This window comes from Ostrinia furnacalis, unplaced genomic scaffold (assembly GCF_004193835.3).
Source record: "Ostrinia furnacalis isolate ACB-3 unplaced genomic scaffold, ASM419383v2 OfSCF1913, whole genome shotgun sequence".
NCBI lineage: Eukaryota > Metazoa > Arthropoda > Insecta > Lepidoptera > Crambidae > Ostrinia > Ostrinia furnacalis.
In genome coordinates, this window is record NW_021132152.1 from 375,386 (window position 1) to 399,797 (window position 24,412).

General features: G+C 41.2%; 4 protein-coding genes across 4 annotated transcripts in view; 2 read left to right on the forward strand and 2 right to left on the reverse strand.

Annotated features, from left to right (window-relative positions):
- Gp210 (nucleoporin 210) overlaps positions 1-13,884 on the forward strand; it is a 30,558-nt gene extending 16,674 nt beyond the window's left edge. Inside the window, exons 19-28 of the mRNA XM_028306309.1 lie at positions 2,651-2,761; positions 3,983-4,172; positions 5,570-5,670; positions 5,951-6,235; positions 6,804-6,982; positions 9,384-9,523; positions 10,556-10,737; positions 11,305-11,497; positions 12,052-12,519; positions 12,835-13,884. Of these exons, the coding sequence (XP_028162110.1) occupies positions 2,651-2,761; positions 3,983-4,172; positions 5,570-5,670; positions 5,951-6,235; positions 6,804-6,982; positions 9,384-9,523; positions 10,556-10,737; positions 11,305-11,497; positions 12,052-12,519; positions 12,835-13,061 (2,076 nt within the window). The 3' untranslated portion in view covers positions 13,062-13,884. The remainder of the gene's footprint in view (positions 1-2,650; positions 2,762-3,982; positions 4,173-5,569; positions 5,671-5,950; positions 6,236-6,803; positions 6,983-9,383; positions 9,524-10,555; positions 10,738-11,304; positions 11,498-12,051; positions 12,520-12,834) is intronic.
- Positions 13,885-17,197: 3,313 nt separating this feature from the next.
- Positions 17,198-18,579, reverse strand: OSCP1 (Organic solute carrier partner 1). Its single transcript, XM_028306300.1, has 2 exons — positions 18,439-18,579; positions 17,198-18,351 (listed from the first exon to the last, which is right to left on the reverse strand). The coding sequence occupies exons 1-2, from the start codon at positions 18,548-18,550 to the stop codon at positions 17,546-17,548; spliced, it is 918 nt and encodes a 305-aa protein (XP_028162101.1). The 5' UTR covers positions 18,551-18,579; the 3' UTR covers positions 17,198-17,545.
- Positions 18,580-18,595: 16 nt separating this feature from the next.
- Smyd4-4 (SET and MYND domain containing, class 4, member 4) lies at positions 18,596-20,812 on the forward strand. Its single transcript, XM_028306295.1, has 2 exons — positions 18,596-20,022; positions 20,106-20,812. Exons 1-2 carry the CDS (start codon positions 18,614-18,616, stop codon positions 20,497-20,499), a joined length of 1,803 nt encoding a protein of 600 aa, XP_028162096.1. The 5' UTR covers positions 18,596-18,613; the 3' UTR covers positions 20,500-20,812.
- Positions 20,813-22,770: 1,958 nt separating this feature from the next.
- Positions 22,771-24,412, reverse strand: part of LOC114354053 (uncharacterized) — a 41,044-nt gene continuing 39,402 nt past the window's right edge. Inside the window, exon 7 of the mRNA XM_028306308.1 lies at positions 22,771-24,284. Within this exon, the coding sequence (XP_028162109.1) occupies positions 22,875-24,284 (1,410 nt within the window). The 3' untranslated portion in view covers positions 22,771-22,874. The remainder of the gene's footprint in view (positions 24,285-24,412) is intronic.

Genomic DNA, 24,412 nt, shown 5'->3' on the forward strand with positions numbered 1-24,412 from the left:
CGACAGACGCGGCCAGGAAACGCATGCGCGCGTCATTTCATATATTAGCTGTCATTGCGACTCCGCGACATGTCGCGACGACTAATAATATGAAATGACGGAACAATAAATGTTACTGCCACTGGAAGCAAGATACTGCTCGTCAGTGCCGGTGAAACTGATATATCTAGCTATCACCACAGCTGCACTACAGAGCCGTGGCTAAGCATAAGTATATTGAGGTAGGTTATCGCCGCTGGAAATACAATATCGCATGTTATTGCTTTTGAAAGTAGGTTACTACTCGTTGCTGCCACAGGCAGTAAGATACTGCTTGTTACTGCCACTGGGAGTAGGATACTGCTCGTTACTGTCACTGGGAGAAGGATACTACTCATTACTGCCTCTGGGAGTAGGATACTACTCGATACTGTCACTGGAAGTAGACTACTGCTCGTCACTACCACTGGAAGTAGGACACTACTCGTTACTGCCACTGGAAGTAGGACACTACTCGTTACTGCCATTGGGAGTAGAACACTACTCGTTACTGCCACTGTTACCGCCTCAGATCATAGAAAGAGAATAGATATGAAGTCGCGCGTAACTACAACGAGAACCAGTGTCCCCACATTTCCCCCACCACAGCTCCCACACACACATTCAACTGTGTAAAAACAAAGCGACTGAGAGTCTACGACAACATGTGCAACCGGCTTAAAAGTGCTGTGATTGGCCAGAAGGCGTGCCTTATGGCCAATCAATGGCCGCGTGACGTGACGCACACTTTGAAAAAAGCAATTAGAGAGAAGAAAGATAAAATGGAGTCGATAAGATATCGATACTTTAAATCCTGGGGGCAAGGCTCGAAATTGGTTTAAAAAATGCTTGTATGAAAACCTTTTTATTATTATACGTTATTATTATGTTCTTTAACGATTTTTGCATAAAGGAGTCAGTTCCATTTTGTATGGACGAAAAACTCAGAATCAATTATTGGGACTAAATGAAGTTACCTTATATTAATTTACCCCAACCAAAGCTCAATGTCGTTATCGATGGAGTATAGAAGTTATAGACTGACAAAGTTTGTATGAAAAGTCATGGGTTAAGTAGGTACTTGCGATTTTTACCAGTATTTACAATATTGGTAATATATTATTATTTACTTTAATAATAATAACAGGATCACTGTAATTATTATTAACTACTATCGCGCATTAACTTTTTAATTATGGCGAAATTCGTACCGCCTATGTTTATCAAAAATAATGCCTATATTAGGCTTTCAACTAGCTCTTATAGTAATTACATAGTTGACAGTTACTAATCCCTTCTACTATTGTTATTGTTTTTGTAAAAACTTAAAAATCGCAAGCAACTCATGATTTTTTCATTCAAAATTAGAAAATAGAAAATAATAATTTACTTCTATTTATCGATAATAGGAAACCGTATTAGAACACGAGCCCTGCACTATGTTACGACCGGCACATGCGGCCGTACTGTGTATTTTCACGCGTCAGTGGATATCGGAAGAAATAAAATACATTGCGCAGTAGTTACGCATGACATAAAGTGGTTGCTAACTAAATCGTCAATGTACAACGTGTTTGAATTTTTATCACCACTAATTTCGATATCGCAGTAAATGTCACGGCACTGAATTCGTTCGTAAAAATGTTTAGTTTTTTTTATTTATAAGCAAAATACCAATGGATTTGCAATACTTACATGTGGTAAATGACTTCATTGTTCCTGTAGTTCTTCGTTTCCCTTATGTTATTGCACGTTACGACGCATTATCCAACAATATCGGAGAACATTTCCTCAGTACGACTGAATCGCGACTAACCTGGCGTCGCGGGCGATGTTCGTTTCTGGGCATATCGCGGAGACACGCGCCACGCCCCCGTTTCACATCTATTCCCTTCTATGATCTGAGGTTACCGCGACTGTGCGACGGGCGCCCGCAGTGAGTGTGCGAGCGCGACAGCAACATAATTACGCGCGAGCGATAAGGATGGGTAGCTTGGGGTCATTGGACAAAATTCTACGTGCTCACGGACCAGGCTTTAGTGTTCCCTCTCCGCATTATTCCTGACACTGCAAGACTGCCGCCCGGCGCCCGCCTACAGTTACGTCACCAGGGCGGGCCACCCGCCCATCTTGCCTCGCTTCACTACCGAGCTGTGGACAAGCATAAGTATATTGAGGTAGGTTACAACCGCCGCTGGAACAAAAAATGTTACTGCTATTGGAAGTAGGATACTGCTTATTACTGCCACTGGAAGTAGGATACTGCTCGTTACTGTCACTGCCGTGGCCAAGCATAAGTACGTTGTGCTAGATTACTGCTGCTGCAACAATAAACCTTTTGTCTTCACATAATAGCCTCTATAGTCTAGTATAGTGATAGTTTACCTTGAGAGTCTTCCCAGAGACGAAAGAGAAGACCTTATTCGTTGTGGGTAACAATACTTCTGCGGGTCTACTCCTAAAAACGTAATCCGATGATCGAATGTTTCCATCTCTCTCACACAAAGCGAGATACCAGCATGAGCGACAGTGACAGATATATCCGAAACTACGTAAACGGCGTTTCGAAGTAGCCTTGCTGGTTATATACCGTTCGAATGTCGTCAGCTTTATTATGTTTTTTTTTTGCCAGGTGTCATCATCGGGCGCGGTCCATGGCTTGTCTACGGGCACTGGTCGGGTGCGGCTCGTCGCCACGGATATCGCTCACGTGGAAATGGCCAGTGCTGAGGCCGAAGTGGAGGTATCTAGTTAAACATTTAAAGATGAGTATAGACTAGTGCATTTCTATGCAATGTAACGTTCTTACGAATGGTACAATACAGGTAGCATGTACGACATTTGATTGTTTGAAGGTGAAACGGCGATCACTAGAATATTTTATAGAGCGGCTCGTTGTTCTGTTACAAGTAAATGCTCTAGTCTATATTCAACCTTAGGGGATAGGGATGAATTGCAGTGTCATGGTTTTGATATTTTTTAAATAATAATAAATAATCATCAACAGCCCTTTACAGTCCACTGCTGGACTATGAGCCTCCTCCACTATAGTGGAGGGTTTTGCCATAATCTCCACGCTAATAATAAATAATAAAAAGTATTTATTTCGGATAACAGGGATCCATAATGTTAGTAAAAACTTAGGCTATGTTAGTATCTTATTTCTAAAACAGACTTCGTCCTGCTGAGCATGTGGCCGATCAGTGGACAATCCCCACTATCGGCTATCTCCTTCAGTACGCTGTGGCAGCTGCTGCGCACTCTGTGCAGTAATGATGCGCACTTTTTGCGCATTATAGCTTCAAAGCTATCTACACCCGCCAACGCAAACATCGCAGACGCACTACAAAACCGCGGCAGCCGCAACAGCGCCCTGAAGGCGTTATTGTATTGGACACGCAGAGCACTGTAGGCCTTTTTGGTATAGTTGGTCCATAAGCTGCACGAATAAAATGACACACAATATGCTTTAAAAAGCATTATTTTAACAGTATCTGTGCAGTGACCAAATCTATGTGCCAACATATTCGCCCTGACCGACAGCGCCCTACGTTCCCTATCAATATCTTCACCGTCTTTAAGGCTGTCAGTCACGATATGTCCAAGATATTTAAATTTATAAACTCTTTCTAAGGGTTCATCGTAGAGTTTTATAGGGGGCTAAAATATAGCTAAGTTTCTTGTCCTCTAAATCTTGTTGCTAAAGATAGCTTACTGCAGGTCTAGCGCATAGAGTCAGTGCCTGTTGTTTGGGAGCAGCACAGGAGGGATGACGTGACGTTACAGAGCATACAAATCTGAAGCACATAAGAAGTCTCGCTTATGTTTGACGTCACAAAAACACCTTTCCTTGCTACTCCCATACCGCAGGCACTAGATAGATAGCTCGCTGTCAATATTCCATTTGGGCAATTTAAATTGACACGGACTATAAATAAAAAGGTAAAGAAACGTTTTGTCATAGGTGATCCCGATATCCGGTCTTCGAGTCCGCGCGGCGACCCAGAGTCTCTTAGTCGGGTCTCCAGGCCCCATATGGGTGGAAGCAAATGGACTACCAGCTTCGGCGCTAGCGTCGCTGATGCCGCTGCCCCGCCTCACGTGGTCTGTGCGGGACCCTACTTCTGCGAGGCTGTATACTACACATGCTGACGGTTAGTTAGTTAAACTTTCCACAGAAGCGGAGCGTAGTACCGGAGCGATGAACGAAGTAAAAATCCACTAACCATCAAGACTGAGAAGCGGAGTGGGTAAGTGGAACGTGGAAGTGGAGAGAAGATCCCGGGCGAATCAATTGCCCACAGCTGGCTGCATAAATGACTTGTGCGTGTTTGCGGCTCAGCTCCGTGTATAGAAAAAAAACAGTCCTTGAGTCGGCACTTTACCACTCCGCTTTCCTACTTAGCTCTGCGTCTATGGACAGACACGGTCCGCAATTTCGCTCGGCATTGCTCCTTCGTTCCGCTACCCGAATGATCCCGATATTCACCTTCGGCCACTCAGAGCCTGCTAGTAGGGTCTCCAGGCCCCATATGGGTGGAAGCAAATGGACTACCGGCTTCGGCGCTAGCGTCACTAATGCCGATGCCCCGCCTCACGTGGTCTGTGCGCGACCCTACTGCTGCGAGGCTGTATACTACACATGCTGACGGTTAGTGGGTTAGGCTATAAAATACTCGTCGCTTGCACGAAGCGCTACTTACAGAAAATAGTCTACTCAGTCTACAATCGCTCAACTGACTAAAGCCACGATAACCGAACGGAGAAGGGGTCGCACTGGCCAACTCGTAATCCGGAGAACGCGGGTTCGGTCCCCGCCGCCGCTCGACTATTGTGGTGAGCTCACTTGTGATACAAGCATATTTAGCTTAGTACGAGGGGCTAACGGGAGTATTAGTTATTTGTGTAATAACAAATTACTAATAATCTTAAAAAAAAAACTACTTAGTTCCGCGTCTATGGACAGACAGTCCGTAATTTCGATAGGCATTGCTCCTTCGCTCCGCCACCCGAATAATCCCGATATCCAGCCTCCCTGAGCCTGCTAGTAGGGTCGCCAGGCCCCATATGGGTGGAAGCGAATGGACTACCAGCTTCGGCGCTAGCGTCACTGATGCCGCTGCCCCGCCTCACGTGGTCTGTGCGCGACCCTACTGCTGCGAGGCTGTATACCACACGTGCTGACGGTTAGTTAGACTCTATCTATAGTGAGTGAAGTGAGGTGGTGGAGTGAGGAAGCAGAACGGAGAAGTGAAGAGAAGAATGCGGGCGAACCAACTGCCCGACGAGCTGGAAGCATAAATGACCCGTCACGCGCTTGCGGTCTAGCTCCACGTGTAGAAAAATACAGTCCGCAACTCAGTTTTGTGTGACAGTTACTCGGCGGTTGTCGTCCGAGAAAAGATAGTCACGCACACATAATGACTGTATCTGCACGCTTAACGCACACATAGCGCTTCGCGATAAGATGAGAAGAAGTGTGTTTGGTTAGGTATATTGGGTTTTATTCATATGTAACACAGATACATACTTTGCCAAATCTTTTTCACAGATTTGCTGGAAAGATCCGTGGCTGAGGGTCTGTCAGTTCGCGTTGTGCCTCTGAAACCAGGAGTCATCACCATCGACGTCAGAGTGCGGAATATGGGACAGGTAAACATTATTTTTGTTTTATTCTGATGCAGCTACTTTCGTGGTTAGCATTGATTTTTCTTTAATTATTATCACATTTGTCGAAGTCTTTACATCTGTCAACGTGAAATTGTGAACTCTGTCTGTTTATAATATAACGCGTGATATTGTAAAAAAACTGGGATAGTTTAGGTCGGATTGTAATCTAAGTACGTCAGATTATAATCTGACGGAATTCATAATTCTATGGTGACATATCTATAACCAGAATTGCTCATAACCCCACCTTTTTATTTATCAGGCAGCAGAAACAAGATCCTGGGACAGTACCATCGAGATCCTCGGCATATCCGACATTCGGGCTTCAGTAGAAGGTCTACCCAAAGAGCTGTCTTCATCCGAACGCCTTGCAGTGGCTGTCGGCTCCACATTGCGTCTCAAGTCCTTGCCAAGAGGCAATTGGAACGCGTACCAAGATGGCGCATTTGAAATCAGTGCCAATGGGGAGTTGAAGGCTCTGAAACCTGGACACGGTGTTATAGTGGCTCAGCATAAGGATGAGAGGAACAATATTTACAGAGAAACTGTGAGTCCTTTTGTTTAATCTAACTAAGCTACCCATCCTTATCGCTCGCGCGTAATTATATTGCTATCGTGCCGCACACTTACTGCGACGGCCCATCACACAGCAAGGGGGTCATTGTACGCAATTGTATCTACTCGGCGACGGGACTTTAGTACTAATTCATTTTTTATGCGAGGTATAAGTGCTATGTATAGTCATTAACGTGCGTAAAAAAACAAGCCCCTCATGATCTCTTATGGTCATGTTCAAGCACTTGAGTTCAATAGGGTGATCGAAAAACAAGTAAGGAAATAAATAAAAACTACATATTAAAGTAACTTAATAAATAGTATGCCATGTCCACTAGCCTCTAGTTTATGAGTTTTGTAAATAACTAGCGACCCCCCTGTTTCGCACAGGTACAATGTATACTTAAAAATCTTCCTCTTGAATCACTGTCTATTAAAAAAACCGCATCAAAATCCGTTGCGTAGTTTTAAAGATATAAGCATACATTAGGGAGAGACAGACAGGAAAGCGACTTTGTTTTATAATATGTAGTGATTCAACTTTTTCATTTTATCCGTAGGTCATTCACGTAGAAGTAGCGATACCCCACTACTGCACTGCGGAGCCGGCGGGAGACGCAGACGAAGTTGCAGTACGATTGGTGATGCGGAACTCTTTAGGACGCGAGCTAATCGCGCCTCTCGCTAACGTCACAGCCTTAGCTCCGACGCTCGCTCACGTCAGGCGAGCGGCTGATAGGTGAGTGAGCAGTTTTTTGTAGCCCTAAAGTAGCATTATAGTATGTCACTTTACCCGACTATAACAAAGGGGCTAGAGGTGGCGGTATGATTGGTGACGCGGAACTCTTTAGGACGCGAGCTAATCGCGCCGCTTGCTAACGTCACAGCCTTAGCTCCGACGCTCGCTCACGTCAGGCGAGCGGCTGATAGGTGAGTTACCCTAGCTTTAGGCAGCGGCATTGTGTTTAGTATGTCGCTTTATCCCACTATTGCACTGCGGAGCCGGCGGGAGACGCAGACGAAGTTGCAGTACGATTGGTGATGCGGAACTCTTTAGGACGCGAGCTTATCGCGCCACTTGCTAACGTCACGGCCTTAGCTCCGACGCTCGCTCACGTCAGGCGAGCGGCTGATAGGTGAGTTACCCTAGTTTAAGACAGCAGCGTTGTGTGTGTCGCGATACCCCACTATTACTGTACTGCGGAGCCGGCGGGAGACGCAGACGAAGTTGCAGTACGATTGGTGATGCGGAACTCTCTAGGCCGCGAGCTAATCGCGCCACTTGCTAACGTCACGGCCTTAGCTCCGACGCTCGCTCACGTTAGGCGAGCGGCTGATAGGTGAGTTACCCTAGTTTAAAACAGCAGCGTTGTTTATGTGGCGATGCCCCACTATTACTGTACTGCGGAGCCGGCGGGAGATACAGACGAGAAAACGGTACGATTGGTGATGCGAAACTCTTTAGGACGCGAGCTTATCGCGCCGCTCGCTAACGTTACGGCCCTAACTCCGACGCTCATTCACGTTAGGCGAGCGGCTGATAGGTGAGTTACCCTAGTTCAAGACAGCAGCGTTGTTTATGTCGCGATACCCCACTATTACTATACTGCGGAGCCGGCGGGAGACGCAGACGAAGTTGCAGTACGATTGGTGATGCGGAACTCTCTAGGCCGCGAGCTAATTGCGCCGCTTGCTAACGTCACCGCCTTAGCTCCGACGCTCGCTCACGTCAGGCGAGCGGCTGATAGGTGAGTTACCCTAGTTTAAGTCAGCAGCGTTGTGTGTGTCGCGATACCCCACTATTACTGTACTGCGGAGCCGGCGGAAGACGCAGACGAAGACGCGAGCTTATCGCGCCGCTCGCTAACGTCACCGCCTTAGCTCCGACGCTCGCTCACGTCAGGCGAGCGGCTGATAGGTGAGTTACCCTAGTTTAAGGCAGCAGCGTTGTGTATGTCGCGATACCCCACTACTACTGTACTGCGGAGCCGACGGTAGACGCAGACGAAGACGCGAGCTTATCGCGACGCTCGCTAACGTCACGGCCCTAGCTCCGACGCTCGCTCACGTCAGGCGAGCGGCTGATAGGTGAGTTACCCTAGTTTAAGACAGCAGCGTTGTTTATGTCGCGATACCCCACTACTACTGTACTGCGGAGCCGACGGGAGACGCAGACGAAGTTGCAGTACGATTGGTGATGCGGAACTCTCTAGGCCGCGAGCTAATTGCGCCGCTTGCTAACGTCACCGCTTTAGCTCCGACGCTCGCTCACGTCAGGCGAGCGGCTGATAGGTGAGTTACCCTAGTTTTAGGCAGCAGCGTTGTGTATGTCGCTTTACCCCAATACAGAGCCCCGATTACGGTAATTTTTAACGTCTCCAATCCAGACGCGTTTCTGATTCTGCAATACGATTGGTCAAAACAGCTGACGTACGCTGTTGAACGACCAATCGTATCGCAGAATCGAGAAGCGTGTCTGGATTGGAAACGTTAAAAGTTACCGTAATCGGGGCTCTGTACTATGGAGCCAGCGGGAGACGATGAGGTAGCAGTGCGATTGGTGATGCGGAACTCTCTAAGACGCGAAGTACTAATACTCCCATTAGCCCCTCGTACTAAGCGTGCTTGTGTCACGAGTGCCTCACCACATTAATCGAGCGGCGGCGGGGACCGAACCCGCGTTCCCCGGATCACGAGTCGGCCAGTCCGACCCCGTCATCGTTCGGCTATCGTGGCTTCCACATTTTTTTACCTTGGCTTTGCGTACGTCGAACGTTATAGGCAGCCAACAGGCGATTTCAACGAGGCGCTCTCTCCCTGCAAACGAGTAGTTGATAGCCGAGTTTGCTCTCTCAGAAAATGCTTTGGGCTTACCACTGGCCGATAAGGACGTCCAGTGGGTTATCTGGGACTTTCCCAGCCAGGGAGTGCGCCTAGGTCTACCACATAGGTTGTTCTAAGTAGGTGTCAACTTTATCTTGTGTAGTTGAAGCTCCATATTATTTTGTCTACTGCTTTAACAAAGACGGAGCCTATTACATAGCAGCTCTAAGCAACGTTAGCTGATTTTTTTTAAATACTTTTCGTAACTATTAATGTTCTAACTATTTGGTTCAAGTGACAGTTTTTTTGTTCTGCAGTGCCCTCGGCAACGAACTCCTCATCACGCACTTGGAACCGGCGGGTGCCTTCGCGGCGTTCCAGGGTTCTGCGGGAGGCGTGACCGTCAAAGACGAAGTGTGGCTCGCTGGGAACGAAGCTCACCCATCCAGGACTCTTGGTATGTTAAAAACACGGTCTGAAGTCATATCTCGTGTCTCGTGACATCATTGGCCATATTAGAATCAGATCAGCTATTTACATATAAAGTTTAAACGCTTGTATCTTTTTTGTTTTCAGTCTGGATTCAATACTTGTTTTTCAGAATTGCTATGATCTAACTAGTGTTTATTTACTTTTAAAAGTGATGCATATTTGAATGATCAAACGAACTTACCAAGTGAAGTTCGATCTAAATTGTCCTGTTTTCGCCGAAGAGATTTATTTTACCATGTAGTACCCCTGTACGACAACCCAATCCGCACACAATATTCAGCGTAGTAGTATTAAAAAACAAAAGAGCGGGCAACCCCACCCCTACCACGCTGTGGGCTCGGTGTCCGAGCGGTCTCATTATATTTAGAGAAGAGATGACATTGACGTTTACCTCCAGGGAAGAAGATATAGAAATCTTCGGGTTGGGAGGGACCTTAAATCTCTTCGGCGAAAACAGGATAATTTAGATCGAACTTCACTTGGTAAGTTCGTTTGATCATTCAAAAAAAATGGCTACTGGTTAACATCGCGCGTTAACTTGGAGCTAAAAATGGGTCAAAGTTACGCGTCGTGTCACAACGCTTATAATAAAAATGTACGAGCACTTGCACAAAATAGTTGTTACAACCAACCTTTTGTTGGGTCTAATTCTCGTCACTACACTGCACAACTTAAAATAATTACGTTTTTTGTCGGTAAAAACGTCCTGGTGACGTCACTTAAGCATTTTTCTTATACTGCGTGCGGTCGTTGCGCGTGCGCACAAAGGAATGAGACCGCTCGGACACCGAGCCCACAGCGTGGTAGGGGTGGGGTTGCCCGCTCTTTTGTTTTTTAATACTACTACGCTGAATATTGTGTGCGGATTGGGTTGTCGTACAGGGGTACTACATGGTAAAATAAATCTCGGAGGCGAAAGCAGGATAATCCCTATTAATTTTAGCCTCAGAGCCTTCAAATTAAACGTAGATTTATAATATTCCTTTGTATTTCGCAGCGACCGGCGGCTGGGCGATCTGCCTAGAAGGCGTGGGTTGGCGTGCGCCACCAGGCGTGAATCTATACGCCGGTAGCGGCGTGTCACTCGCATTACTGTCTCGGGACCACGCCGCTAAGCATGCCCTGCGGCTTGACAGGCCGCCGCTTACGGCTACTGTGCAACAGATACCCTTTGACAAGGTATGTACTTTCATTAGGTAATGAATTGTGAGTTGTAACTGAGGTTATAATGCTGGGGGCAGATTTATAAAGCGCCTTGTGACATAATTTACTTGTGAAACTCGCACTGCGGTTCGACAGACCGCTCACGGCTAACGTTCAGCTGATACGCTTTGATAAGGGACATAAAGTAGTCGTCTTTTGTTGCAAAATGACATATTGCAACCACATAAGATCCCAAATTGAAAACCCATCCACCTCAAAATTAAATTGATGTGCCGGGGTCTTTACTTTGATTGCATAATACGACTAGCACGTATTGATTTTCTTCTTCTGCCTCGCCTTAACCTGCGATGCGGGGTTGGCTTTCCTAATCATGTGCCGCTACTTGATTCTATCTTGAACATCTTGTTCTCGGAGTCTCAATGCTTTCATGTCCCTTTCCCTATTATCAGATTAATTGATAAATAAATACTGACACAAATAACGGGTGACTTTCTTTTGGCTCCGCCCATTGTTAAAATTGCTCATAGCGATACTCATTAGTAAATTTAACGTCAAGTTTTACTACTAAATAACCTTCTTCAGATGGAGTTCATGCCGGGTGACTGGCCGTCATCAATGGTACCGCTCACGATCGAAGCCTCGCTACTGAGTGGCGGTCCTTTACTCTGTTCAGAAGAACAAAGATACGCCGTGGATGGAGTCGAGGTGGACTTGCCTTATGCGTGCCGGACCAAGGCGCCGCATATGGCTAAACCTGTGCTAGACATTATCAATGGTATAACATTATTTATTGATCCCGCTTTTTTTTTCTATTCCGCTAAAGCGCGTAGAGGTGCTACGCAGTGATTCTGACTGAATAACGTAACTGCATAGAGTAGTTGATACTCTAGTCAATGGACATACGTTTTATCAGAGTAAATACAAATGGGTAGGTTATCTTCATAGAAACGCACGCACACACTGACAAAATTCGGCGCAACACCCCGCTAATCCACGCTAAATTTTGTCAGTGTGTGCGTGCGCGCCGCATACGTATTGGCGCGCTCACATACAAACCTTGCTCGGTGCGTTTCTATGAAGATAACCTACTCATTTGTATTTACTCTTGTTTTATGAGCTGTCAAAAGTGGCTCTCCCATAGATTTTACATAGTCATTATCTTGCGACTTATTGATTTTAAAGATCTGTTTAGTTTAACAAACATTTACTATTGACGACTGAGTTATGCAATAATCTTTACTTCAAGTGATACAGAATAGACATTATTGCCGTATGATAAAAGAACTGTATGGCTTTGGACTTTGTAATAACAGCAAAATATGTTTTTAGGTCAACTCGGCTGCTCTATCATCCCAGCAGCGCCAATCACAGATGCGTCCGAAGTGGAGTTGTGCGCCGAATGGGGCGTCGCCAGAACTTGCACCAAAGTCCTACTGCTCCCCCAAATATCCGTCTCCCATTCCAAAGTCTCCCTCCTCAAACCCCCCACCACTTTCGCCGTCACCGGTCATCCCCGAGCGCTGAAACTAGTCAAACTCACAACATCACCTGGCTTGAAACTGGATATAACACACAAAGATACAGAAATCTTCGTTGTTGTCAAAAACGAAGCGTCTACTTGTGGCGTGGGCCTTGTCAACGTCAAATCGAAGTTGACAGCGCAAGAGATTCAGGTGGAGGTGGAGAGAGAATGTGACGTCACCTGTGGGACTCTTTTGGGAGCGCTATTCTCGATACTGATGCCGTATTTGCCCTCTTTGATGACCGTCGCTGCTATTGCTGTGGCGTATATGTATAGTAAGTATCATTATGATAAACACAGCATGATTTATTATTTAAATGACTCGTGTTAGCAAAATTAAGCTAGAGAAGTAAATTTTTCGCATCTTTGAAAATAATTTAATGTACTTTAGTTTTAGTAAGTCTTATATTTAAATGACTCGTTTTAGCAAAATTAAGCTAGAGAAGTAAATTTTTCGCATCTTTGAAAATAATAAAATATCGGTAATGTATTTTAGTTTTAGTAAGTCTTATATTTTGACCTCTATTTCCGTCGATTTTGGTAGCTCAAAATAATGAATAATGGAATATTAATTCGTTTTTTTATTGTAGTTCAAGCAAGACTGCAAAGAAAATCACCGATCCGGTTACCAATGGAGCCGGTGCAAACCGTTCTGCCGGCCGAGACGACGCCCACGTTCAATCGTTCCAGAACGTTCTCAAGAAGCCCATTCGCGTCCAACGGGCCGTCATCACCAGTTTACGGAGACGCGAGTATGCTGCCACCAGATAGCAGCTTCTCACCAAATTCCACCAGAGTGCACTCGAGGTTTCTCTAACACATTGTAACCGAATTTGACGTGACTACACATGTGACAAAAAGTGGTGAAGTGTAGAATTAAAATCAAACTGTGCTACTAGAAATTTCTAGTTTATGTCTGAAACAATTTGAAGCAAAAAGCTGCTGAAAAGGCTTTGAAGCTTGTGTCCAAGATCAGGGCCCCGATTGCGCTAAATATTTTGACAAATCGTATCGTATCACGGTGTCGTTTTGACAGCTACAAACGAAGTTGTAACGTAAACGAAGCGCAACTGCGCCTTTGAGTAAAAGCTGACAGAAAGCTAGCGTGTGAGAAAAATCTCACACGCTAGTCAAACAATTGCTGTGTTTTAGTTTAAGACTAAGGTGTTCGGACTTGTAATGAAAAGTGCATAAATTCGTTATTTCGTCTTTGTTTACGCGTGAACTTTATCGCGATACCGAAATGTAGGTATATTAGCTGGAATGAAAATGGGGTGTGACTGGAATTGAAACGCGAACGAATTGGAGACATTAGAAATTAGCGCAATCGGGGCGCAAGAATGCGCTGAGATGAGTTTAAAGGTTAATTTTACTGCATTAGTACTGTTACGCGACTTTATGTCAACATTTGGGTTCCAGTTTGCATAAGGTCTTGTATGGTCGTAACAAATGTTTCCCTCTTAGTATACTTTTTTTATATTACCTTTATTGCTATCCTATTCTTAGGCCCCTAATAGATTAAAGACTGATTGTTTCAATTTCAATATTCAGACCAATCACAAGCTTTGCAATCTTTGCTTCAATTTGGATCGAAAAATGCGAGCCTAAGTGTATGCCTACAGTTGAGTAGCTACGTTTTATTAACACTAGAAGGGCCGGGCTGCATGCTATACCTTCAAAGACCGCAGCGGTCAATTTGACGGTACTAGAGATTAAGTGAGAATACTTATGAAATTATTACAGATTTTAAATAAAATAAATTAAATAAAAATAATACAAATTTATTTTTAATAGTAGTAAACAATTTAGCATTAAAGTTAGTAACATTTGTGACAAGTAATAGTTTTTTTAGACTCTTTTGTACATTTTCCACAAACAGCTTTTTTACAGATAGTGCAGTTTTCACATGTTTCATTTTTTTTACAATTACTATTGATTTGACATTGCCGCCTCTTATTGTTTGTAGTACATGGTTCACTTGTTTCAGAATTAGTTTATTGTCTCTGAGTCGCAGTTGAAGTGGGTTTTTTTTACACACACTCTTCACGTAGTTCACTCACTAATTGAAGGATAAAATCATGACGAGAATTTTTTTTCCTGTGACTTTTTGATATAGAACTACGAGTTTATAGCTGCTAAATCAAGTATATTGTAAAAAAACGTGAACAGGCCATCTCCGACTTCCANGTTAACGGGTATAATGGGAGACAGTAGGTAACCTTATAGTATAATGATATTGTGACTCTGGCCCCCACTTCAAGAAATTGCGCTCACGGGTGACTTGTCACCGTGACAGTATATTTCTCCATAGATAAGAATAAGTACTACTTTTTCTTTCTTTTTCTCTTTATAAAAGTGTAAAAGAGAAAGATACTTGTCACGGTGACAAGTCACCCGTGCGCGCAAGCCCTAAATGGGAATCTATACTAATATTATAAATGCGAAAGTAACTCTGTCTGTCTGTCTGTCTCGCTTTCACGCCTAAACCACTGAACCGATCTTGATGAAAGGCATAGAGATAGTTTGAGTCCCGGGAAAGGACATAGGATAGTTTTTATCCCGGTTTTTGAAATAGGGACGCGCGCGATAACGTTTTTCTATGACAGACAAAATTCGACGCGGACGAAGCCGCGGGCGGAAAGCTTGTATGTAAATAAATAGACAAAGATTACTAACACTTCGAGTAGTAATGTTACCCAGGGTCGGACTGGGCCGGAAGGGCCCGGGTGGCTGATAGCAATCCCGAGGCCCGAGACTAGATCATGGTGATGGGATACTATCGAAAAATACTGAGATACACAAATTGAGATAAACAAATTGTAAAAAATTTATTACAATACTAAAGTAAAGTAAAATAATAAGTAGGTATTTACTAATAACAAATAATAATATAAAGCTAGCCAATCAACATTTTTTTTAAAACAGGAGAACTTTCAGCTAAGCTGTTAATGACTTCGTAATCCTTGATTAGATCCGATTCTGTATTTAATACAGTGTGAGTTACGATAAAGTGCACATATGAAATTAGGTGAAACTAGATCTATTTTTATCGACAAAAAACAGGTCAAAAATTTTTTGAGATATTAAAAAAGAAATTAAGCATTTTTTTTTCTTCCAATTACTTATTGTAAAGAAAACGTAATAACTTTTAAACTAAGAGGTATATCCTGTAAAAACAGTAATAATGCTAAATAACAGACGATACTAAAAAAATACATAAAATACTCAGAAAATGCCAACAAATAATAAAAAATGATACTTTTTGAAAAAAATCTGCTTTTAAATTCGTGTTCATGAAAGAAACATAAATGGTCAAAGCCCTCTTTCCCACTGGGCACTTTAGGCACGTGCTCAGGGCCCCGCGACGGAGGGGGCCCCCGTCTGTCCGTCTCAAAATACCTTCTTCTAGATGACAAGGGCCCCCTTGATCCGTAAGTGCCCAGGGCCCCTAGTAGGTTAAAGACGGCCCTGTGTTTACATAACTTTTTGTCCTAAATTAAATTGGAGAAAATATACATAAGAAAAAAAAGGATTTTTTTTTTGCTTATAACTTCTTCAATCTTTAAGGCAAAAAGTTATATTAACATATTTGTAGGCAAAGCAATTTTCTACAAATTATGACTGTACAATTTTTTTGTACGACGCATAGTTTCCGAGACATGCACGCGGGCAACCGTAGCACAGGGGCCACGCTGCGCGGGCCCCCTGTGCTACGGTTGCCGCATGCCCCGCAACCCAGGCCGTGGGGGGCCCGCGCAGGCTGGGGCCCGGCTGGCAAATGCCACCCCGACTGTATGGCCAGTCCGACGCTGATGTTACCCGGTAGATAGGCACACGGACGAAAGCACATCTGCTGAACATTTGCAACTTATGTAGTGCTAACAAGAGCCACATTGAATTTTTTTACTATGTTGTGCTGTTGCTATGCGAAATATTTGGTTTGGTTTGCTACTAAATTTTATTGTTGTTTGGCATTTGAAATTTAATTATAAATTGACTCATATACTTTAATATAAACCGGTAAATTAAAGCATTTATTTTATTGCCACATGTTTTTTGTTGAAAATGTTACAAGTCTGTATTTGGTCATTTGGAGATCTCAATAGAATCGACGACTCTTTTGTAACGTTTTTTATATTTTTGTCCACAATAGGTGACCTTAGGTTGACTTTTATATTATTTAAGTTATTTTAATAGCATTGTTTGTTACTTTGAGAATTATTGTGACGTATTGATTTGACTAGTCGTAATTTAACTCAATGTTTTATTAATTGTTTTGATTTGCCAAAAAGTGAGTTTTCAAAGTAGCACTCAAGCTCATTCCTTTGCTTTGTAATATTATTTTGTTGTTTAAATGGTTGTATAAATTAATAATCTTTGTTTGGCCTTCATTAATTTCAAATTGCTGGCCTTAAAAAAACGACTACTAATGTAGTAATTGAATAGGGGATCGGACACCAACTGAGTGGTGATATTTTCCATTAATTAGAAATATACTGTTTTTCATAGAGTTTGTATGAAAATATCAGATTAATCGTAGGTTTTCAAGTTGTCCGATTCCCTATTACTGATATCTAACATGTGATATAATTACTTAAATAGGTTTCATAATCATACCACCACTTCTTTAAAAGTTGTAGTTTTCTCTCGCAGATTTCAAATGGATAGTGGTGATGTGTAATGAACTCAGTAAATTAATTATGGTAGTAGGTATTTGTCAAATAAACGTAATTTAATAAGTGATTCTGGCTGTTGTTTATTATTACATTCGCTGGTTTAAATTACTAATGAATCGTTAAGTATACCTAATGTGTAAATTGTTATTGAAAATGATATCAAATAAGTTTTTTGTGTAGATTAATTTAAATCGGCGAGTGTAACATTAATGCTAAGTATTGTAATAAAGTATTTTTTGAAATTTTGATTTTCATTGTGTATTTAAATGGTAGGATCCTATGCAAAACCCAACTATGCACATTTGCTTGTGTTTAATGCTTTTGTGCATTATAATAAATCGATTATAATGCTTCCAAAGTGTGCTAGCAAGGACAGATTTAATACTTCGTTATAAAGATAACACCAGTGTTAAAGAATTGACCCTTAAATTAAACCCTCACGAGCGGGGGATTTCCGTTATTATAATAATATCCGGTCCGTTATTGTGAAGACAGCGACTTACTTACTCTATAGAACTTCTGGTGAGAGAGAAGTCTCGTCTTGTGAAGTCGGACAGTTTATACACGGGAATTTCCCGAAATAAGTGGAACAAGTGGTAATATTGATTTTATTTGAGTACTATGTTCACTCTGTTTCGAGAAGCATATCCAACAAGTCCTCTTGTGTCGATTTGGGAATATCTGGAGTGAATGTAAGTTCTGTATTCTTTATTTTAACATTAGTGCTAATGCTCTCAAAATGTGTATCTCTTGGAAGTTCAATTGTTTTCTTAGCAACTCCTTTCCCAAATTCGATAGGCAGGTGCAACTCAATGACTCCCTGTTTGCTAGGCGTAGGATCTATTGTCCCAAGGAGGCAACTGATTTCGCAAGTATCAGCACATTTAGATTCATATTCATCAGCAGGATTTTTCTTATTGTCATAAATGTAAATGTTTTCTCCGAGATTTTGTAAAATCCTTGAATTTATTGTTGCTGGCAAACTAAACGTTCCATCTTTCTTTTGAAGTCCCAATCTCAGTAAAACTGAAATCTTTGTATGATATTCAGAAAACCATAATATCAAGGTGTTGCTCAGCGATTTGTAATCATCATCAGTGAATTTTTGGGCTAAAGATTCAAATCTCCTCATCGCCTGCTCAATAATACATTTTGGGAAATGTTGAGGCATGAGTGTGGCCACACTTCTCAAGTGTCGCCGGCTAATGTCAAAAATATTTTGGTTTGTTGCTACAGAAAGCTGCCATTTGAAGATCATGGTCATCAAATCCCATAATTTGGACATGGAATAGTCGTCTAGTTTCATAATAGACGTGGCCGATATATCTTGAAGCAGTTGCTTGATGACGACGTGGGTGGCCACCGGCTGCGGTATAAATAGCTCGTCCAGGAGTTTGGGATGAAGTAGCACTGTAACCACATCGGTGAGCACTGCAAATGATATAAAAACATAGTTTTACGACCCAAACATTGTATATTAAATTAGTTTTATGTTTTTCAGGTGGACGATAATCTAACCTCTCTCAGATTTATCCAGAGTAATATTTTGTGCCCTCAAGCGCTGGTCGATGACATACACCATCTCACACCCCAAATTTACCACTATAAAAGGCGTCGCGAAGTGAGACATTGTGCACCACTGTCTTGGACTCAAGTAACTGCAAGATCAATAGTTTTCTACACAGACATAAACATGAGTATTGATTCCTGCTATGAAGGCGTTCTTGCCAAGTTAAACGCTCAAGGTAAAATACGTTCAATATCACAGCAATTAATATGCACAAAAGATATCCATGACAAGGTTTTGATAGTGTATGATATTCTTGAAGGCTTGGAGGCCTTCCCAAAAATATTAGACGTTGAAAAATGTGAAAAAGTGTCTACATACTACCGTAACCAAGGCAACAAAAAGTACCAACGAAACGATAACTATGGTGCATGGCAGTATTACAATCTATCTTTGCTTCATGCACCTCTACATTCTGAGTGTTATTGTCTAGCCCTAGCTAATAGATCTGCAGTCTTTTCCTCATTAGAAAAGTGGGCCGAATGTATTAAAGATATTGACACTGTTTTCTCAATGAAATACCCTGAGAAGTTAACTGACAAATTAAATAAAAGAAAGTCAATATGTATAGATAAAGTTACTCCAGAATCTGAATGGTTAAGCCCTGAAATACGTGAATTGCTTACCTTAAAAGACCCACAGATGCCAAGATTTCCATGTGCCAGTTCGAAGCTGGAAGTTGTTTTCAGTAATGAAATGGGACGGCATGTTGTAGCAAAATGTGACATCAAAGTTGGTGATATTCTGATACAAGAAGAACCCTATTTCAAGCTGCTCTTGAAACATCAATATTTGTTCACTTGCAGTTACTGTCTCTCCAGAAGCTTGAATTTGTTGCCTTGTCACAGCTGCTGTTTTTCGTTATATTGTAGCGTTCAATGCAAAGATAGTGCCTGGAAGGATTACCATGAAACTGAATGTCCGTTGATGGCTACCCTTGTAGAGTTGAAATTTACTACATTAGAGCTTCTTGCTCTTAGAACTGTAATAAAAGCTAGAAATGACCATGCTGACTGGGACAGTTTATTCAAAACCATTCAAGAAGCAGAAGAAAATGCTGGTTCAGAATTCAGAGGTCATGTTAAGGTAAACAATGAATGGGTATATGACTCAAAGTATTATACCTCAATACATACTTTGGCATCTAATATTGAAAAGAGATCTATATCTAATATTTTTCAAAAGGCAGTTACTGCAGCTGTATTTTTATTTCAATTGTCACAGAAAACAAAGTTTTTAGAAAGTGACAATGAAGAGGAACAAGATAATATTAGGAAATATGCAGCTGGTAATTTACTTCATCATATTATGACAAGTGCTACTAATATGCATGGAATAAGTGGAAATGTGGAGTCAGCCGAAGGAAATTTCGTTGACGAGTTCAACATTGGAAGTGCCCCATATGCCTTTCACAGTTTGCTGAATCATTCTTGTGCTCCAAACGTAGTGAGGTGTCACAGATTGGGAACAGCCCGGATGACATTAGTTGCTCTAAGACCGATTAAGAAAGGAATGCAACTCTATGATAACTATGGGTAAGTTTCGTTATTTTTGCAGTGTTATTATGTTGGTATTTGTAGTTGAAATGATTCTAAAATATGTCTTCTTTACGTTTCAGTGCCCATCACGCAATTGATGACCGGAATACACGTCAAGGAAACCTCAAATTCCAGTATAAGTTTACATGCCTCTGTGAAGCTTGCGTGAACGATTGGCCTACACACTTTACAATGCAACGAGCCAAAAATTTACCTGCAGCGATTGTGAAGCACAAAGATAATATTTTAAATACTGATGCTTTGGATAATCTTCAGAAGGGCGATTTGAAGACAGCGGAGAGGATATACAAGCCTTTGTGTGAGATAGCTCAGGTGCTCGAGCCATATGCTCCTTGCTTGGAACTTTCGGATTGTCAGGAATCGATAAAGCAGTGCTTGCAAATATTTGGTGGGTTAGTCCCTTACGGTTACAGCCAGCAAGTGGAATGGAATGCCGCACCACCTAAATTGTAATTTGGAAATGAAACATACTCATTATTATTAGATTTTAGGATTAAGTGATATGTACTGAAAATGTTTTGTTATTATTTTTTAGGAATTGTTTTTACTAACTTCGTGTTATTTATTTCTGACCTCTGCATTTGATTTGAAGGCTCTAAAATCTTGTATTCTCTCGCCTAACAAATTAAGTTCAAAATATTCGCTTTATTATATCTCCTTAAGTACACTGCCACTGGACCACTTTATCGGATATTATTTCTCCACTGTAATTATCGAATATCGATTTCTTCGATGATATTATGGTAATCCCAATCCCAACTAATATTATAAATGCGAAAGTAACTCTGTCTGTCTGTCTGTCTGTCTGTCTGTTACGCTTTCCCGCTTGAACCTCGCAACCGATTTTGATGAAATTTGGCAGAGAGATAGTTTGAGTCCCGGGAAAGAACATAGGATAGTTTTTATCCCGGTTTTTGAAACAGGGACGCGCGCGATAAAGTTTTTCTGTGACAGACAAAATTCCACGCGGGCGAAGCCGCGGGCGGAAAGCTAGTTATAGAATAATTCTGCTTAATATTAATATTTTGTTTTTCTCAATTTTTAATATTGTTGTAATTTATTGTTATAATGTTACCTGTAGTTTGGTGATCTGTACTTAGATAGATACTTTTAATGTGTTGTTAAACAACAAATTATTCAAGTTCCTTGAAAGTTGATTATTGATCTTAAAATATTCATTTTTTATATTGTTTTGTACTAAAATGTATCAAGTTAAAGTTATCAAATCTAATTTAATGATTTACAATGGTGCCATATTTATTAAATAGGAGACTGTTTAAAGTGTATAATTTTAGTAACGTAAGTAATTTGTTTTAAACAACCCGGTCGAGTTAACCTGGCAGCCGTGACGTCACGTTGACGTGTTGTGCGGTGAGTGCGAGGGTGAGTCACATTCTAGCGAGGTGTGCAGCTAATTCAATCGGGTTGTATGTATTTTATTTAGGTTAGTTCGCCTAATGAATATACTCAGGAATGGATTCGGCGTCGTTTTGTCATACCGGCTGTAGTTACTTAGCTATGATGCAAAAAGCTTTTATGTAATCATTAATGTAAGATATTTTGTATTGGATTTACTAGTAGAAACCGGCGCATGATGAATGTATCGTGTTTTCTATGGATTTATGAATATCAGCATATCTCGCTAATCACATCGTACTTACTCAGTATAATATGACAAATTAGAATCATGCCAGGTGTTTTTTATATACGTGGTCGGCCAAATCGGGAACATAGGAATAGTAAATAATACTCAAACTGTATTGATCATAAGGACACAATTGCTTGTAATTTTTTAATCTTTGGTATGATATGTAACGAGATAAAATAAAAGACGTAAAATTCAGTTTTCTTTTCATTTGTTCACATAGGTAACAAGTTGTAGTTGTTCTCAGTTTCAAAAATAAAAATTGGCAACAGTTAAAAATCACAAGTAAAAAAGGGTCTATGATAAATGAGATTAATTTATCTAACTTTAAATATCTATTTATTCAAGGCCCACTTTTCAATTGCTATTTAATTTATTCATGATATTTGTTAAAATTGTAATTCTTTGAATTAAGAAGATTTAATAAAAAAATAACATTGCGGTAACAAAATAATATCACACATTGAAATCTATGAATAACAGTATTAATAATTTATTTGTCAATTGAAAAGTAGCCTTTTAACATTTATGTAAGTACATGTAAATTATATTACATACTATCTTTCCGCCCGCAGCTTCGCCCGCGTGGAATTTTGTCTGTCACAGAAAAACAATATCGCGCGCGTATTTGCTCACCGTTTAGACCTACCCTGGACTACGACAAACATTTTAAAACCAAAATCAGCTCAATCGGCCCAGCCGTTCTCGAGTTTTAATCAGACTAACGAACATCAATTCATTTTTATTTATATAGATAGATAAATAAGTAGACTTTAACTGCAAAGTTATTGCTAAACTATCAACTAAGATCACATGAACTTTTACATAAATGCCCCATATTTTGGTAGGGAATGTGGTCTGTTATATTAATTAACAGATTTACAGGTTGTTATAGGAATGAAATGGAAATGGTTCTTGTAATATTTTTTTTAAATACCATTTGCTTTAGAGCAATTTAGATTAGGAATGTACAAAAATAAATATGTTTTTTTTTTCTATTTATGCAGGTTGCTCATAAAAGTATCTACATCTGTTATTTACAGTTAATTTACATAATATTTTTGGTTTGATTTCAACTGGAGTATTTCTTAACACTGTTTTTGAATTTTGGTGATACAAGCGAGAGAAACAAATACTGCTAAATTCACATTATGAATCTACCCTAATTGTAAATAAGTTATCATCATGAGTATAATACTTTGCATAACAGAACTATACTTAAGATAGTACTAGGTACTGCAAGTAATCTATTTGTATTATTTATTCTATGAGGTTCACTTTTAAGCTTGTCCTTATTCAGTAGCGTAATACGATTTGATACTTCTGGCTTTATTGGACTATATTTGCCTAAATAATCGAAGAGGCACTTCAACTCGTCGAATGAAATAACTTCTTTTGTTAGATTCTCAAACATAACGTAGCCGTCGCCACCTTCGGCCAAAAATGACGGCATAAACACTTTGTACACGTAGTCGTCTTTTACTTCAGAAATTGAGGGATCTCCGCATTGAGAACATGCAGCTTTTGCGTCTATGATGCGAGATCCCGCTGGCTCTGCTAAATCGTATGTCACTTGTATGCCAGACATCTGAAGGAAATTGCCAGTGCTGTCGATTAGGCGCCACGTCGACACCGAGTGCTCCAGGGCTTGCTTCAACACCGTCCCATTCATTGTCACTATGCTTAACGTGTCCGAGAAAGGAATCACTGTAATTAAATCCCCTCTCAATATTTTCATTGGTTTCGCTGCTTGGTCTATCGAAGTCCTTATCCTGCCACCTTGAACCACCGCTATCTTCACGTCAGAATAGTCAGGGTAATACCTAGCAGTGTAGTTTAAAATGGCATCCGTTATGAAGTTTCCCATGTTACACTCTTTGATGCGGCATATTCCATCCAGACCTACCAAAGAACTTCCTATCACTTCGTTGTTTATTCTGTCTATTTCGGTACGATAACGGTCGATAGTTATTGAAAGTTCTTTATCGTTTGGTACATCTTGACTGAGTAATAGTGGTGTTCCATCGTATTTTACGATTTCTCCATCTGCGTCAAATACCAAATGTAGCCTGCCCATGTATTTGGTGTACGCGTAAGCTTGCACTACAGGCACCCGTCTACCAGATGGTTGCACCACCATGGTAGGATATGGTCCCTCTGGATATTCAGGCTTTTCGTTTGTCCGTCCGTTCCACAAAAATGTGTTCGAGTGACCCCCGATCACTAAGTCTATATCCTCGACATTTTTTGCTATTTCAATGTCTTTAATGAAACCTGAATGTCCAAGGGCAATGAATATTTTAACATCTTGTTTTTTCAATGCCTCTACTTCCCGTCTGATAGCGATAATTTCCTCTTCGTATTCTACTTTATTTTTTGGAGCTAGATATTTGGTTTCTGGTGTTAAGTATCCTATCACTCCAATTTTTACGCCCTGTACCAATAGGATGATGGATTTATGTAAATTTGGTTCATGTTCAAGTTCAGGTACTTTGTCCAAGATGAGATTGGCAGCTAATACAGGAATCGTTACGTTATGTATGAAGGGCACAAGTCCCTCGACTTCCTCGTCGAATTCGTGGTTCCCGAGAGACTGAAATGAGAAAAAGAAAATTATTTAGAATTTTAAGAAATATTCTGCTTTCTGCCTAGGACAAACAAACAAACATCTACTGGATTGAAGTAGAGCGGTAGAGTCAATGTAGGTACATTTTCCATACT